This window comes from Botryllus schlosseri, chromosome 4 (assembly GCF_051294905.1).
Source record: "Botryllus schlosseri isolate E-star chromosome 4, Bs_hap1, whole genome shotgun sequence".
Classification (NCBI taxonomy): Eukaryota; Metazoa; Chordata; class Ascidiacea; order Stolidobranchia; family Styelidae; genus Botryllus; species Botryllus schlosseri.
In genome coordinates, this window is record NC_137239.1 from 20,968,960 (window position 1) to 20,985,850 (window position 16,891).

At 41.2% G+C, this 16,891-nt stretch overlaps 2 protein-coding genes across 2 annotated transcripts; one reads left to right on the forward strand and one right to left on the reverse strand.

The window, feature by feature from the left end:
- The first annotated feature begins 1,211 nt into the window (after positions 1-1,211).
- LOC145437374 (uncharacterized) lies at positions 1,212-15,549 on the forward strand. The gene is made up of 6 exons (XM_080314592.1): positions 1,212-1,695; positions 1,762-1,881; positions 3,431-3,683; positions 3,982-4,133; positions 9,363-9,491; positions 15,305-15,549. Exons 1-6 carry the CDS (start codon positions 1,373-1,375, stop codon positions 15,519-15,521), a joined length of 1,194 nt encoding a protein of 397 aa, XP_080170718.1. The 5' UTR covers positions 1,212-1,372; the 3' UTR covers positions 15,522-15,549.
- On the reverse strand, positions 11,297-15,109 carry LOC145437959 (uncharacterized). The gene is made up of 6 exons (XM_080315329.1): positions 15,099-15,109; positions 14,699-14,819; positions 14,160-14,322; positions 13,980-14,074; positions 13,716-13,769; positions 11,297-12,495 (listed from the first exon to the last, which is right to left on the reverse strand). Exons 1-6 carry the CDS (start codon positions 15,107-15,109, stop codon positions 12,490-12,492), a joined length of 450 nt encoding a protein of 149 aa, XP_080171455.1. The 3' UTR covers positions 11,297-12,489.
- Positions 15,550-16,891: the final 1,342 nt, after the last annotated feature.

Here is a 16,891-nt window from a genome sequence, read left to right on the forward strand (position 1 = left end):
GACAAAACGTAGCGAGATTCTAGTCGGAATTATTGTAAACACCAAAATTGCACAATACAATTCGCAGTAAGCCTATTTGCTTGTATTACGGGCAGCAATGGGCCATGGCCCATGGGTATGAAGTATACTCATAACCAATTACATGATATGCTTCATTTTAACTGCCAGTACTTAGCAAGCATAATGAATTACCGGTATCTATTCCTCATGACTTTTCAATAGTGCACAAATTTGCGATGAATTGCGGCCTTTCAGGCTTTCAGTTGAATCCACCCCTTCAACTATTATCTTTATAGCGCTATAAAAGCTAGCTGAAAATATCTATCCTGTTTCAATTCTAGTGAGTTCGCATTCTGTCATTTAAAGCAAATTTTATAGGATTCCTGTAAATGCCACGTAACTAAGTCTTTCACAGACTGTTCAAAACAAGCGGTGATTACATACCGGCGCGGTATTTATTTTCTGGGAGGAACACCAGTACGAACATATTAAGATAATGAAGTATTAGCCAACCTAGCGCTTGCGGATCAAAGTAATTTGGGAAATAGAAGCGAAAGTCTATTGAAGAACAACACTCTCGTCAACTCCATGTCAATGTAATGATTGACGTACCATGCGAAATGTGTGTTTATTAAATTACAGACACGTCTAAATTTACTGTTGCGGAACGCCTATTTGGTTATTGTTATCCAGTTGAATGTCGCGAAAGATATGTTGAAAGATATGCGTACTTCGTGCAAATGGGAAATAGAGGAAGAATAAAAAAATCCGATCGCTTAAGATCAACATGTCCCTAAATACCCAAACCTCTTGTTGTAGGAAAGACCTTTTCCCGGCAGGTGGCGCCTTACTGCCATTACATTCAAGAAAAATAGAAAGAGATTTGAGTCATGTCAGCATTTAATTGTTCAATTGCGTCGATCGCTATAATTGTCGTTTGGCTTTGAGGAACGAAAATTTTCGAAGATTATCAGGAGATTGGTTTGTCAAACACGTATAATGAGCCTCGTCATCATCACTTAGCACCATACAAGATTCAATTCGTAGAACAAAGCATATGAAAAAAAGGATTACTGGGATTTGGTTAGAAGCAATTGTAGTTTGAGCTAGTAACATCAAGTGTTGGTTAGTCGATTAAACTGTAAAAGAGATGTGAGGAGTAACAAATCCAACAGTGTAGCCGAGGCAAGTAGGCGATATGTATAGCTTGTACATAAATTCAAATACGTAAATTTCACAGCTTAAAATAGCTATATATTTTCCTAGCCCCAATTTTACAAATGCGTGACACTTCAAGTGTGTTCCTATTTCTAGTGGTTATCACTCATGTTGGAAAGATATACCGATTCAATGTTAACCGTCTATATATTCAATGGTGAAGAGGATCGTGATCCAGGTTTTGTTACGAAAAGGAATTACAGTGGTTCCGACGTTAATCTGTATGGGCATGATTCTTAGCTTCGAATCATCCACAAGCGACACTCAAGTACTTTCGGAACTCGATAAAAAGCCTTTAAACCAATACTTGTCAAGAAGTACTGAATCCAGAAGCATTTCTACTACTACGAACGAAAAAGCCTCCTCTTCAGCGCCGTCAAGTCAAGATTCGACTGCAGGAGTGAGTGAGAGGTTGAATTGCGAGGAACTGAAAGCCCTGCTCGAAGAGGCTAAATTGAATCCTGAACAAAAATTTCGGTGTGTAATGAGAAAATTACGACGCACACATTAGAAAAGAAAACTAGAAGAAGCGTTGTATTTTAGCCTAGAGAACAAATTCGGGAATAGAGGAGTTTATTTTTCGGAATTTCAAAACAGAAGCGTGAAGATAGTGATCAAAGTGGCTACATTGACGAATGCTTCTTTATCAAATCAAAGATATCGGTAAGCTTCAGCGTTTCTGGCATGGAGATGTATGTGTGATATCCAGAGGTGGTCAGTAACGAAGTACTTCTACTTTTTCGAAGTACTCAAGTAGTTTTCCTCTACTTCTGGTACTCGTTCAAGTAGATCTGATTTTCGCTACTTCTAATTCTACTTCGTACTATTTTGTGATCTACTTACTTACTTTTCGCTATTTTCAGTTTGTCAAGTAGAAGTAGTTCAATCTTGCAATCAGGAATATAGCCTGAGGAATTTCGGGGATGTTTTCACGGAGTAGAAACATTTAATTTTCATAAAAGTTTAGTAAAGCCCAGAATTTTTGTCGCGCTTCGCGCGCAGTGCTGGATGCGGAGTGACCAGTATGATTTCACGTAAGTATCGGTGAATATCATTTGGGTAGAGGGTTGGCGCGGTTCCGTTCACACCACATTGTCGCCCTTCGTCCATATCAAATAATTCATCACAGTCTATATGGCGCATCATAACGTTTGACACTGATGCTTCGCAATCTAGCATTTACTTGTCATATCATAATCTAGCATGTCCATGGCGTGTCCAAATCTGGAAAAGTGGACTCTGAATATTTTTTTAGTTTTAGCGCTGTTTTAGCATACCACCTTTGAAATTTTCAGGACTAAAAACATGAAATACATGTTCTGCTTTTAGAAGTAGTATTTATAATTCACTTTCAATTCCCAGTATCATATACTTTGAGTTATAATTATTATCAGTTCTTTTGTCTGGATAACATACACATTGAAGTATAAAAGCAAGTGTAGTAATGCCTTTAATTTCTGGAAATAAAGCAACACAATATGGCATTTTACTATCCACCATATTTTTTATTAGCGTTTACTAATCGCGCAAAGTGTTTACACCGTATCTTATACAACTTCTCCGTATTGCTCTTCGACTAAACCGCGGGCCTTATAATATAGGGGGAATGGCGCCATACCATGCTATTTTCTAAAACGTGCTGTTCGAGAAAACAGAGGATTAGCATCGCATTTCCATATCAATACTATTATTTTTATCCCATGATGTGGACGAACACTTATGCTATCGAAAATTGGATACCTACAGGTATGCATCAATATGAATCAAGCTCGTCACCTATCGCATAGCTCAATTTGCACCTTTTTACAATCCATGTGGACGAATTAGAATCGTTTTCATAACTACTTACTTACTTGAGTACTTTTAAAGTCAGTCAATTCTACTTCTACTTCAAGTAGTTTTAGGTTGCTTATGGAAGAAGTACTTCTACTCGTACTTGAGTAGATTTTTTCGTCGCTACTTCTACTTCTACTTGAGTAGATTTCTTGACTACTTTGACCACCTCTGGTGATATCTCGCTATTTCGAATAGCCTTATTTATAAATGCGTTGTTATTGTGACAAGTGCTGTTTTAAACCTCGCTTTTAAGCCTCGCCGTGAATGCATCAGTGTTTTGACAGTCTATCTGTTTTCACAATCTCCATTTTCAAATCACTATTTGGCATTCGATACTTTGACCCTCGCTCTTTGTGACCGGGATGCCAACATTTAGATATCATTCTGCAATACGTGAAATTCGAAATCTGAAAACATTGAACGGCCTGAATTTTACGGGAGCGCCGACATTGTACGGCTTCTGTATCGAACCCGCACAGATCACATACGCTGTTACTCGTTTCACTGAGTCCCAGGAAGTGTGCAGTGGACGTGGTTATGACGTCAGATGCGCTATGGCGCAAGACGTTGTTTCAGAACTTCAAAATTCCAAAAATTCTGCAAAAGAAGCCATCAGATTTTTGGAGAAGGTGAGTATATCTATGTGTATAGCCTATATCTTTAGTTCGTATAGTCATAGTGTATGATTGAATATATTAGGAAATGTGGACATGCATAGGCCTTCATAGCTCTGTACAGGTCGCAGGCCTTCGGAAATTTTTGATTTGCAAATTGTGAGGTCCTTCGTTTCTACTACGTGTCATTAGATATTGGTGACGTCAGAACAGTGCTTAAATGCCTCGCTCCCTTCCCTAAATCTTCCTCCTAGTCACGCCTGTACTGGCCGAGTGGGTGCATGGAATAAACTAATTCGTCATACTTCCACAGGTTACCTGCTTCTTTTCTCAATTCGAGAAATATAACATGCTCATGGAAGATATTTCCGGCACAAATTTTCATTTATCAACTAAAACCTGGAATTTGTATCTAGTAGACGCCGATTCTATTATATTCTATGAAGATTCTCCGCTGTACTCAAGGTTAGTGTTCGTCGTTACTTACTTTATGGTATAGCATAGTTACACAATGTTGCGAAGACGGTGTCATTTGAGTGCTGCAATTCAGATTTTTTGCATGGCACATTTGAAAGCGTCATTTTATTCGTTTGAGTGACAGGGCATTTTGAATGACAAAAATAAAGTTGTTTCGAGCGGAACCGTGGCACGAATTATTTAAATCAATGGACTGTAAGCCGTAACCAAATGGTTCTCAACCTTTTCGACCTCGCGGCACCCTCTCAGAGGGGAAATAGGTCGCGGCACATTATAGCACTTCTAGTACTATGAGTGGCGAGTAGCGTAGTGGAGTGGTACCCTGCGTTGCACCGCTGCTATTAGCCTACCCCTACATACATGGCTTCGACTCTGGAATCATTTCGTAAGTGTTGCAGGTTTAGGTAGGCTCCTCCTCGCCACCCGACCTGCTTAAGTGGTTTCTTGTAGTGAAATCGGGCCGTATAGATAGCATCTCAGGAATCACAATAAGCAATACCGGTCTGGTATATAATGACAACAGATGTCAAAGATATTAAAAGAAATGAAACTGAAGAAGTTCATCACCCTACGTAGCTTCCCTGTTCAGCCCCCGGTTCTGATTGGGCTGACTAGAAAAGAAAGGTAAACACCTCCGCCCAAGCCTCAACATCACGGCCAAATTGGCCGAGTGATTACCTTTTGATCAGTTATCTCATCACCTTCCCAAGTGCTACAATTTATGGGAGAGTTTTCGTGCCACCACTACTGAGGAGCGGGCTTGATACCTGACAACAGCAAGTTCCGTAGCATCGATGGTTTATCTGAGAATATGCTACCATACGTCACTGGGCTCACAGCGCCTTTAAAATGAAAATCCCAGAGAAATACCCGGTCAAGGACAAATCCGAGCCAAAAAAACGAATAGCTTGAGGAAGCCTAAAACAAAAGTAAAGATCGAACCCTGGCATTCTAGGCTAAGGGGTATGCCAGATTCAGAGTCGTTTCGACAATCACATATCTGCCATTACATCTCATTATACATTGTGTGTCTTGTGCTGGTAAAATAATAAAACCATGGATTATGCCACACTCGGCAATTTGGATTCAATATTTTTTGTACGCGTCGACATTGTTTACCACATTTTATCGCGGTGCCCCGGGGCACAGCAATCGGCACACCGGTTGAGAACCACTGTCCTAACCCTAACGCATATTCTAACAAACCGAACAGTAATCAATCAAGTCGAACCCTAATCCAATCAATAATCTCAACCTCAAGTTAGACTCTATTCGAACTTCTTACCCAGTGATTGGGTCTCAACCTTCACAAATCGGGCGTCCATATGAAAGCCTTTGCTTATTCAAAATTTCCGCCTAGTCATGAAATCAAAATCGCCCGTATTACACAACTAATACGTCACATTTTAGAATACTAGTGCACAAGAGGAACTGTGCTTCAACAACACTGTTAGAAGAACAAAACCAGTAATATATGGGATTCCATCCGTCATCCTATAGGAGTAGGACAGTGGTTCCTTTTTACACACGTCCCTTTATGATCGTGATAAATTTGGCGCGCTCCTTATCGTCATATCACAAAATCCAACCGGGATGCTGGCAACCACAACAGATGTTTGATGGCATGGAAGCTTATGACCGTTGATGAGAGAATTAAAAAATACGAAATTTGGTCTATACAGAGAGAAATAGGCCTACGAGTAGGGCTGGGCACAATGATTCGAGTACTCGAATCTGAATCGAGTATTAATTTTAATGATTCTAGTCGAGTAGTAAATGACGATTTTTTCGAGTACTGAAATTATACGCTCTTCGTCACTGAAAGTTAATTTATCATGAGAATTATTGTTTCGATACTATTTTCCACTGTGAAAGCATTGAAACCTCGATTGGCCGTGTCGTAGCATACGAAACATGTAGTACAAAGCTACGAACGTTACTGGAACCAACACACTTCCGCAGCTCGCAAGGAACGAGTCGAAGCTATTGCCCTTTCCGTGGAAAATGAGTTGGAAGCAGGCCGATCAAGAGCAGCCTGGAAAGCCATCGATGAATTAGTTGGCTTCAAGAGGACCCGCGTGAAGGCTCGTACGGAAGACCTCGCAGCACACTTCGAGACCCTGTTATCTACACCTGCACCGGACATCGATGTGCTCGTTGCACCGCCTTCACTAGCAGCAAATCCTCTAGCGATCAATACAACCCTGATCACGCTAGGTGAGCTCAAAGGAAGGAAAGGAAAGGACGTAGTTTATTTTTGTCCTTGATGTTTTTGCGGCATATACACCGACTCATGATATACATACACACGATCAGCGCATATGCATACCATGAGTGCATGATGTGCATACGCCGCTGGACAAGGAAGTGCAGATATAGCCTTTACGACTTTCTAAGTCATGCACCACCCCTCCATGCTATCCCAGTAATGCACGAGCGCCAAGCAGGGAAGCCATGGATACCAGTGTTACTAATCAGGTCTTTGGTCTGACCCGGCCGGGAATCGAACCCACGACCTACCGATCAAGAAGCCGGACGCTTAACCATTACGCTATCTTGATCGGCCATGCGTGGAGTACCACAATTCAAGGCCACCGGCACGGACGGCATCCCAACGGCTGCTTACACCTCGGGCGTTGCACCTGTGCTCCTCGACGTCATGAATGGCGTCCTCGAAGGTGGCCCGGTGCCCCCCGAGTGGCTCGAGAGCGAAATCGTCCCTATCTGCAAGAAAGGCGCTGCGAGTGACCCAGCGAACTACAGAGGCATCTCCCTGATGCAGACCGCTGCCAAGCTGTTCGACCGAGTACTGCTCCTCCGCATACGTGAGCAACTCTCTACCAAGCTCCTGAATGCTCAGAATGGATTTCGACCATCTCGCGGTACAACAGCGGCACTGCGCACCTGGCACTGCGCACAATCATTGACACCTGCCGCTCACACAAAAAGAATGTTGTGGCCGTCTTCGTTGATTTCGCGAAAGCCTTCGACTCGGTCTCGCGCCCAGCCATGGCGGAGATCCTCAGATTCTATGGAATTCCTGAGGTGATAACGTACGCCATTATGGCCCTCTACACTGACACACGAGCGCGAGTCCGAACAGATGACGGCCCAAGCGGAGATTTCAACACTTCGGCTGGTGTGCTTCAAGGTGACACCCTGGCACCATTCTTGTTCGTGGTCATCCTTGACTTCGTGCTACGAACGGCCTTCCCGGATACTACGAACTTCTTTGAATGGCGGCCACGGCAAGGAACGCGCACGCGTACGACTCGCGAGGCAATCCACGTAGGTATTCTTGCCTACGCAGACGACCTAGCCCTGCTTGCCCCGAACACCGCATCGGCACAGCGCCTCATTAACCAGCTAGAGGCCGCCGCCGCTCTTGTTGGCCTCCAGATCAACGCTAAGAAGACTGAGGTTCTGGCCATACCAGCTCTACCGGAGAACGCGACACCAATTTGACTCGGAGATATCGATCTCAAGTATGTAACGAGTTTTGTATACCTCGGTATTGACGTCGCTGACTCTGGAAAAGCGCTCAAGGCGAGGCGAGCAAAGGCCTCGGGCGCGGCAAGACGGCTACATAGCCTCTTCCATTCAAGTGCCTCAACCCAGCTCAAGACCCGCATCTTCCGTGCCACTGTCGAGCAGGTTCTTCTCTACGGAATAGAGGCACTCACGCTGACAGAGAAGCTGGCTAAGACGCTCAACGCTAACTATGACGCACTCCTCCGCTATGCACTCGGCATTCGCCATCCGGAGCATATATCCACGAACGCATTGCGAGAACTCACAGGAACGGTCCCATGCCGTCTACTGGCAGCTGAACGACGCTTCCGTCTAATCGGCCATCTAGTGCGGCACCAAGACGAGCAACCAGCCGCCGCCATCATTAATCACATTCCCACGGAGCCATGGCGCAGAGGTGGCTGGAATCGGAGAACATGGCGCTCGACAATGGAGACTGATCTAGCGCAATGCGGGCTTTCGCTTGAAGACGCCCACGACCGCCCACGTTGGAGACGCTTAACACGAGCCCAAAACTGATTATCTTGTGTTCTTTTTGTCTCCTGTTTTCTTTTGCCCTTTTTTTTTATTTTATCTAATTGAAAAGTCGATATATATATACTTCCGAAGTCATGATCATCGCACAACATTGTAACCAAGTGCAATGAAATCGGTATGGTCGAAAAAATACCAACGTATCTTTAATGTGATGGATAACGGGTATTATATTCTTTGTGGTCGCATAAAAGGTACATATTTGAACTTTAGCATAGTGCATTCTGTTATGACGTCATAATGAGTGATACTCGATTACTCGACTCGACTCGAAGCATATTACGTGATTCAGAATCGAATCACTCAGGTACTCGATTTTGCCCAGCCCTACCTACGAGTGAATTCGAGGTAAATCGCGCAGATGGCGAAATTTTTTTCAGTTGATCGCTTATTAGCACCCCCCTTCAGATGGTCTCACGCCCCCCCAAAGGGGGGCGGGCCCCCAGGTTGAGAACCACTGCTTTAGGATTTGTCCTTTTTCAGGTTTTTGAAATGTCCTCCGAGGACGCCTAAATTTCTTCCTTTTTGGCAATTCGTCATCGTTTACAGCTTTTACAGCTATGATGATGGACACGAACAGGTTCAACGGAAAATTGGCATGAATGACGGGAAATAGGTATTACGGACGTTCGAACGGGTCATTCAGGAGTCGATTGAAAGTGACGAGCCGTTTTTTAGTCAAAAATACTAAATACAAATAAAAAGTCGGTAAATCGAGAGTCGAGTGAAATTTGATGGCGTTCTCTTTAGTCGACTCAACAAATTTTTCAGCTGTTTTCAGTCTTGATCAACTAACTTTACTGATATGGCAAAAGTGTCTTCCTTACCCGATTCCAAAATATGGTAACCCTAGGATTTTCACTCAAAATTAAGGATTATTAATGAATATCTACTGCAAATGAATGTGACTTGTGTTGTATGAGACGGGTGCATGCCTTGGCCCCCAGCGAACCCCTGACAGAAACCCAGGTAAAATCGAGTTATTTGTCACTCGAATGAACACCAGTTCAATTATTCACTGATGTCACTCGAATAAGCTGTGTCTATCGTGTTTGTCGTACTTTCAAGTTCACTCTTACATGCAGTATGGCTTCGGTGATGTAACAATCACGCTATTCGACATACAGTTTCATATCGCATTTGCAATTGCAGAATGGCATGTCACACAAATCGTGATTGCCCGAAGCCTTCTGGAAGTTTGTGGCCTACATATTCTCTAAACCGACGGATCTACACCTCATGCGGAGAAGTGTATGGGAATTGTGCAAACAACACATGCAGGTAAAATCGCTGAATTACACGGCAAATGCCACGGTTTGAAAATAAGCATTGTTGCTATTATTAGAGTCAAAAACTGATTAAGGTGAAAGGTATAATTAAAGTAAGCCGTAGGCCTACTATTCGTCACAGCCCAGGAATAATAATAGGATTATCTGCCTTGTGCATAATGACAACAGATGCCGAAACAGTCTAGGGATGGTGTGAACGTGAGGTTCACGTTCGCGTTCTGTGTGTGAACCTCTGAAATTTAGAGGTTCGCGTTCACAACAGAACCTTGGTAGGTTCTGCACTGTGAACCTTTTTGGTAAATTGCAATTTTCACTTCATTATAAGATCGTTGGTTCAAATTTATTGCATTTAACCTGCAGGCCACTCTATGCATGGCGCTGGCAACATAAAAAATCAACACAAAACGAGCATGCTCCTTGACAATTTTAGAGCTTTTACTTGCTTTGTTACAAAAAAATTCTCGAAATATCAACCTTTCCGCTTGTAAATATTTAGTGACTCTCTGCTGTGAGCTTGACCCGCAATCACACAACATCTCGAGCGAAATACGTAGTCAGCAAATGATGCTTATTCAATTAATCAATGACATTGATATCGTTTTTTGATGTAAAAAATCTAGCAAGCGTACGGGGTCAATCTTGACTTCATATCTTTACTGTATCATTAAAACCAAATCCGTGCGATTAAGGTGTTGGCTACTGCTGTATAACTTGTTGTTTGTGGTATCGGTAGCCAGTATAAAAACCAGTTTTACACTCTGCTGAATATCAATGCAGCAATACTCAGACTCCGAATTCATCGTCCGGTAAGTCATCGTCGAAATTTTTGGCAAAGCGACGGAATGTATTGATTTTATGGGATTATTATATCCTTTGATTACCGCGGTTGATACATCCAGCGACGCTTGAAACGCCAATATGTACTTCAGCAGTGTGGCATTATGTGGCCCGAGTTGTCGCTAGGTATCGTGTACATTAATTTAGGCTTTCATTTCATTGAAAGATAGGGTTGGAATGAGCAATATAACGTCACGTGACGTCATGAGGTTCACGTTCGCGTTCACACAGAACCTTTCAAAAAGGTTCGCGTTCACACGAACCTGAACCTTTCAGAGGTTCACACCATCCCTACGAAACACCATCAATACTAAAATTTCGGGAAATACATTCAAATAACAAATATATTAGAGCAGGATGGCCAACCTTTAAAAAATTTTCAAAGTCAATAATGAGTTCGTTCTATAATACTGTTGCTTGCATATATTACGGGTCGTCTCTGTACAAGTACAGAAGATTGTACAACGCTGGGCTCATTTGGTAGTTGGTTACGTCACAACGAATCTGGGAAGTGTCGTCAGTGCTAAATTTTGTTTGCTTTCCCTCACATTCTCACCATCCCCACACAGATAGTCTTTTTAATTCCAAAGCTGAACATCCAGATAAAATTTGACGACAGGTGGACGAGACACGATAGCTGATAGGATAGAGACAATAAACAAAACCTATTCCTAAGTGTTTGAGATTTGATGCAGAGTAGGCCATACCCCGCAAACAAAAATACGTATCGTCGACGTATATATTTGGTGGAAATTGGGGACCGTAACGTGACGCTGTATCGTCCTCTCGACGTAATTCTGTGGACACTTAGGAACGTCACGTAGACGTTACGGTGATACGTTACAGAGACGTACAGCTATCCCCATGTTGGTCCCGAAATACGTTCCTGATACGTCACCTTTCCACCAATTTCTACGTTCTGGCTGTGCGAATGCTGAGTCACAAAATTGCAGTGGAAAATTTCAGGAAAATGAGTTTATTACCAAACGTTCACGAATAATCACACAAGAAACATGGCCCATTCCACGCATAGTAAATAATGGTACAAAGAGTAAAAGGCAAGCATTGTGTGAGTTTAAACAACAACATTGCAGTCTATTATACTTAAGGTGCCGAACTCGGAGGTAAAATTGAAATATTACAGAATACCAGCTCATGGGTATTAGATAAAAATCACAGGACTACTGTATCAAAGCATAACACTAGGGTTGCAATTACTGAAATATACCACACATGCACATTTATCAGAGGTGGTCAGTAGCGAAGAACTTCTACTTTTTATAGAACCGTTTTTTTGGCTACTTGCACTAATTACTCAAGTAGCCATGCTTCATCATTTCTTTTACTTACATTTTACATTGAGGATATTGTAAATTAGAATTATTTTTGGGACATATTTGTATTGTTCTCTGAATAACTGGTCTAAATTTTATCCTTAACACATGAATATGTAACTGAATATATTTTCGAGAGCAGCCACCTCTTATTAATGGCAACAGCTAGGCCGAATCTCAAGTACCGAAAACTATCCACTATAGTAATTTTACTACCTTCTTTTTTCATTTCTACTTGACTTAACTAAACCATGTCTTGTATATGGCTGCTTCTTTTTTCGACACCCCGCTTTGTGATCGTAAAAATTCCTGCGCCCCCTCATTGCGATATCAAAAAATATTAAATATAGCAATCAGATTGCTAGGAATCCCAACGTACTACTTTGACAACCTCAGACGATCGAATCAAGGTTCAGTTTTGAGCAACAAACCTCAGGAATAAAAAACATGAAAGGTGCACCTGATCAGGAGTAATATCGGTTGTAGTAGTAGATCATGGTCGTTTTTATTCAACAGTGTAGGACGTGTTGATAAACATGACAATATAGTGAAGAAATTCCAGTATTGGTTGGGGAAACACTTTACCCTAAGCCAATCGCACGTTACTGATACATGAAAAATGTTAGCAAAATCACTTATTTACATTTTTTACCAAGCAGAAACTTGAAGAAACGCTTTACCCTGTGCCAATCGCACGTTACTGTACATGTAAAATGAAGAAACTGTCGTCTTCTCTGAGACTACAAACGCGACTTTCAAGCTCGATCGCCCACTTCATTCTTCTTAACATGAGAACAAGCTCATCAAATCTTATCATATTCATTCCTGAAATGAAAAAGTGATCATTGGTAATTCAGAAATAGGCAGTGTTGGGATGACTCGAGTCACTTTTTTTTGTATAACATGACTTGACTCGAGTCACTTTGCTAAAATGACTTGACTTGACTCGACATATCAGAAGTGTGGATTGACTCGTGAATTTTGCTCCGAGTCACGAGTCAATCCACAAGTCATCAAGTAATCGGTGTCGATAAAAATCATTGTATCTTGCATATGTTCGGATTGTTCGCGAAACGCTGGTGTAACCCTTGAAAGCGATCAATCATTCAATGATCGAACGTTTCACTGAGCCGCGATTGTTCTCTCATAAATAAATTGACCGCAAACGAAGTGATCGAAGCTTACAGCTTACGTTGTCGTTCACTCTAGTAGTGAAGCAATAAAATAGCAAAATGTCTATTTCCGTTCTCTGTTCTTATACCTTTACCAAACATCTTGTTTCATTTGAATGAATTCGAATATAGTTTATATTGTCATCAACGCATGCTCGAATTATAACATATCTATTTGTAAATGGGTAATGTATTGCATCTTATCAATTCGTTTCTCTATTCTCTATTTTGGCTGGTAACTATAAACTGAGGCTATGCAATTACGTACATAGTTTAATAGTTCTACGTATATGTGAGCGACGCAGCGTCTTCTTGCGTGCGTATTTAACTCTATATTTGTTCATCGGTTCGGAATCAACGACCACTCAATCTGTATTTCAGACAGCTAGCAAATTGCAATGACGTAATCATGCCTCATACTTCGAAAAGGCAACTTGACTTGAAATGTGACTTGACTCGTGACTTGACTTGACTTTACTCGATTCGAGTCACCTTTGAAAATCGATTGACTTGACTTGACTAGAGTCAAAATGTGCAATGACTCGTGACTCGAAGGTAGTGACTTGATCCCAACACTGGAAATAGGTGACCAGCTTGTACTATGTCATATCAAATTGAGATAAAGGAGCTGTGTTTCAAAAGCAAAGCAGAAAAAATAGAATCCCATAGCAAGAATATGCAAGGAAATGGTGTGACAGGACCAACATTCAGATCTTGGTTGCTTTTAGACATTATTTAACGTCCATTTGCAAAGTAATATTTATATTTATTACACAAGCTTTCGAAATGCCACTCCATCAGGTGTTAAAGTGCAAAAAGGACCAACATTGTAAAATTCATCGTGATTTCATATTAAAACCAGGCAATGCATACCTCATTCACCACTAATTCTTCATCAGCCATGCTTCCATTAGGTGATCTTGATTTCTGCAAGAAGTTCATTGTTACGGACTAGGACTTCGTAGAACAGTATATATGTACGACTAACTTCAAAAACAATACAATGACCTAAATCTTGTGTACAGCAGAATAATTTAATACTATTGAGCACTAATGAACATTTTATTCATTGTAATTTAATGCACTTAACACCAGCTGGGGTATAACACAATGATTAACCAACAGCGAACTGCGTACCGTCTTGAAAAAACGATTGTAGGACTTCAGGACTTCACTAATCGCAGTTTCTATCTTTTGCATCGTTGCTTTGCCGTGGGCCTTTCTGCATGTACCTACAGTGACAGAAATATAGGGTTAGAGCTGCTTAATTACAATTCCCGCTGTCTGGGACCCTTGCCCTAAAAATTCAATACTTACAGAGCAAAAGGCTATAGATGATCTTATGGTCTTTAAAGCGTTTCTTTCCTTTCTGTCCATTCTTGGAATATTGAACGAGAAGACGTTTTGTTGCAATCTTTTTCAGCACCTCTCGAATTGTCGCCTTTACATCTCGTCCACCAACCAGCGACAAATACGATACCTGGCAAAACAAGTAATGGAAAAAATAATGAAAATAGATCTCAAATTATATCTTTCAATACAACATCCATTGCAACAGAATATTTATTAAACTCGAAGACTTTTCGGGTGCCTCTTTTCAAGAGTTAACGAAAAGTCTTCGAGTGTATTAAATATTCTGTTACAATGGATGTTGTATTGAAAGCTATATTCAAGTTCTGTACCACGAACCAGCTATTCAAATTATATCCTTGGAAATTGAAGTTATAGTAGCATTTTCCAGTGAACGAACAATTACACAAAGAGACATTCGGTAAATTGATCAGATGACATTATATGTTAGCAATTGCATACTTGTTTAAAAACCAGTGGCTCTAGTAATTATAGCAGCTACTTACTGCAGCATCCTTCACTGCTTTATCCTCAAGTTTCTCTTCGATGCCTTTCAATTCATCTGTACTAGTTGCAGGTGGCTCGATAATGCATTCCAAATTCTGTGTGCTGGACACGAACCTGAACCTTTCAGAGGTTCACACCATCCCTACGAAACACCATCAATACTAAAATTTCGGGAAATACATTCAAATAACAAATATATTAGAGCAGGATGGCCAACCTTTAAAAAATTTTCAAAGTCAATAATGAGTTCGTTCTATAATACTGTTGCTTGCATATATTACGGGTCGTCTCTGTACAAGTACAGAAGATTGTACAACGCTGGGCTCATTTGGTAGTTGGTTACGTCACAACGAATCTGGGAAGTGTCGTCAGTGCTAAATTTTGTTTGCTTTCCCTCACATTCTCACCATCCCCACACAGATAGTCTTTTTAATTCCAAAGCTGAACATCCAGATAAAATTTGACGACAGGTGGACGAGACACGATAGCTGATAGGATAGAGACAATAAACAAAACCTATTCCTAAGTGTTTGAGATTTGATGCAGAGTAGGCCATTAACCCCCTAATCCAGCGCTATTGATCAACGTTGCGAAATAAATTGCAGAGGTCTGGAATCCTCGCTTCACACTTGCGGCATTGGACATTGGTTAATCAAGCCTCTGCAGAAATTTATACCTGCGGAATTGTACAAATTTTACAAAGAAATTGTGGACTGCACAACAAGGATTGAGCAATCGCTTCGCTGTACCATGACAAGTGCTTGCTCGAAGGCGAGCTTCATTTTGAAGGCGCATTCGAATGCGATTATTCCGCAAAAATGAGATGTATGCTATTATACCGGGCGATGGCTGGGACCATGGTTGGCCAAAAGTTGCCATCGTTGCTAACTACCCCACATTGTATCGATGACGCCACATCATCGTTAACCCCACCCTAAAAATGAAGTTTTATTCTGTGCCTTTGGGTATAACGCTACATCCAGAGGACGACGTTATTTTGTTGCCGCTGTCTATGAATGCGCAGCGCAAACAAACATCACGACAGGGGATTTCGCAGTTTTCACGCTCACAGTAGCAATTATTAGGGGAGATGTGGTACCGATGGATCAAAAATTGGAAAATGATCGCTGGCCCTAAAATGTTCAGCCGAAAACATCAGATCTTTTGCTGGCTCAGCACTTTGATACAAGCTCTACCTATCGCGCACATATACATGAATATCCGTCTTCTCAAAAAATATTTATGGACGTTCAAAATTTGATGCTCGAACGTATCATCGGTCCCCACCCGGTGGGTCCAATGGCACACGACCCAGGGACCTATGACACATATACCCTAAAAAACTCAAACGTGACAACTTTTCTTGCTCAGTATTATAATCTAAGCTACAGCAAGCCAAAGAAGAATGTTTGGTCGCAACCGTAATAAAATAGAATGAATATTAACTCAAATGTTGTCATAAAATCACGTTTCGATTTAGGCTCGAACTTATAAATTTGAGGGTACATAAATATTGCCCGAAAATCGACAGTGTGACTTCCAAATACCTCGTTATAGCGATAAAACATCATATGCAATTATTACATAAAGATGTTTCACTTGTTTCATGATTAGTATGCTTGATTATTGTGCTTGATTTGGCTATTGTATCATCGGTCCCCACCCTACGAATTTTATACATGAATCGAAAAAATTCCACCCAAGAAGATACTGAAAAAAATCATAGGTGCCATTATATAGTCTGATACAAGCCCTATACACTTCACAAAAAATGACTGCTGGTTTGTTCGTGTTGAAGGTTACAAATAAAAATGTTTATGTCGATTTAAATTTAGTTTACACCCTCCAAAACAAAAAACATCTGTGAGAGACCCCATAGCTCGCGCACGTCGAATTTTTTTGTATGTGAGGAAAGATTTTGCCAGCATGCAACTGTAGACAAGTTCACGGAGTGTAATCATGTAATTATCATAGAGAATTTTCAAAGTATTTTCGGTCCCAGTGATCCATCGGTACCACATCTCCCCTACTTTATCAATACATATATTTTTTATATTTATTTAATAGTTGCGAGATGAAAAAACGTGTAAGTATGTCATAATGGGTGTCCAACCCGAGTCCATCCTATCGTATGTTTCGAAATGACTTGTATCTTCAAATTAATCCCCACGTAATTTATCACGCACTTACAT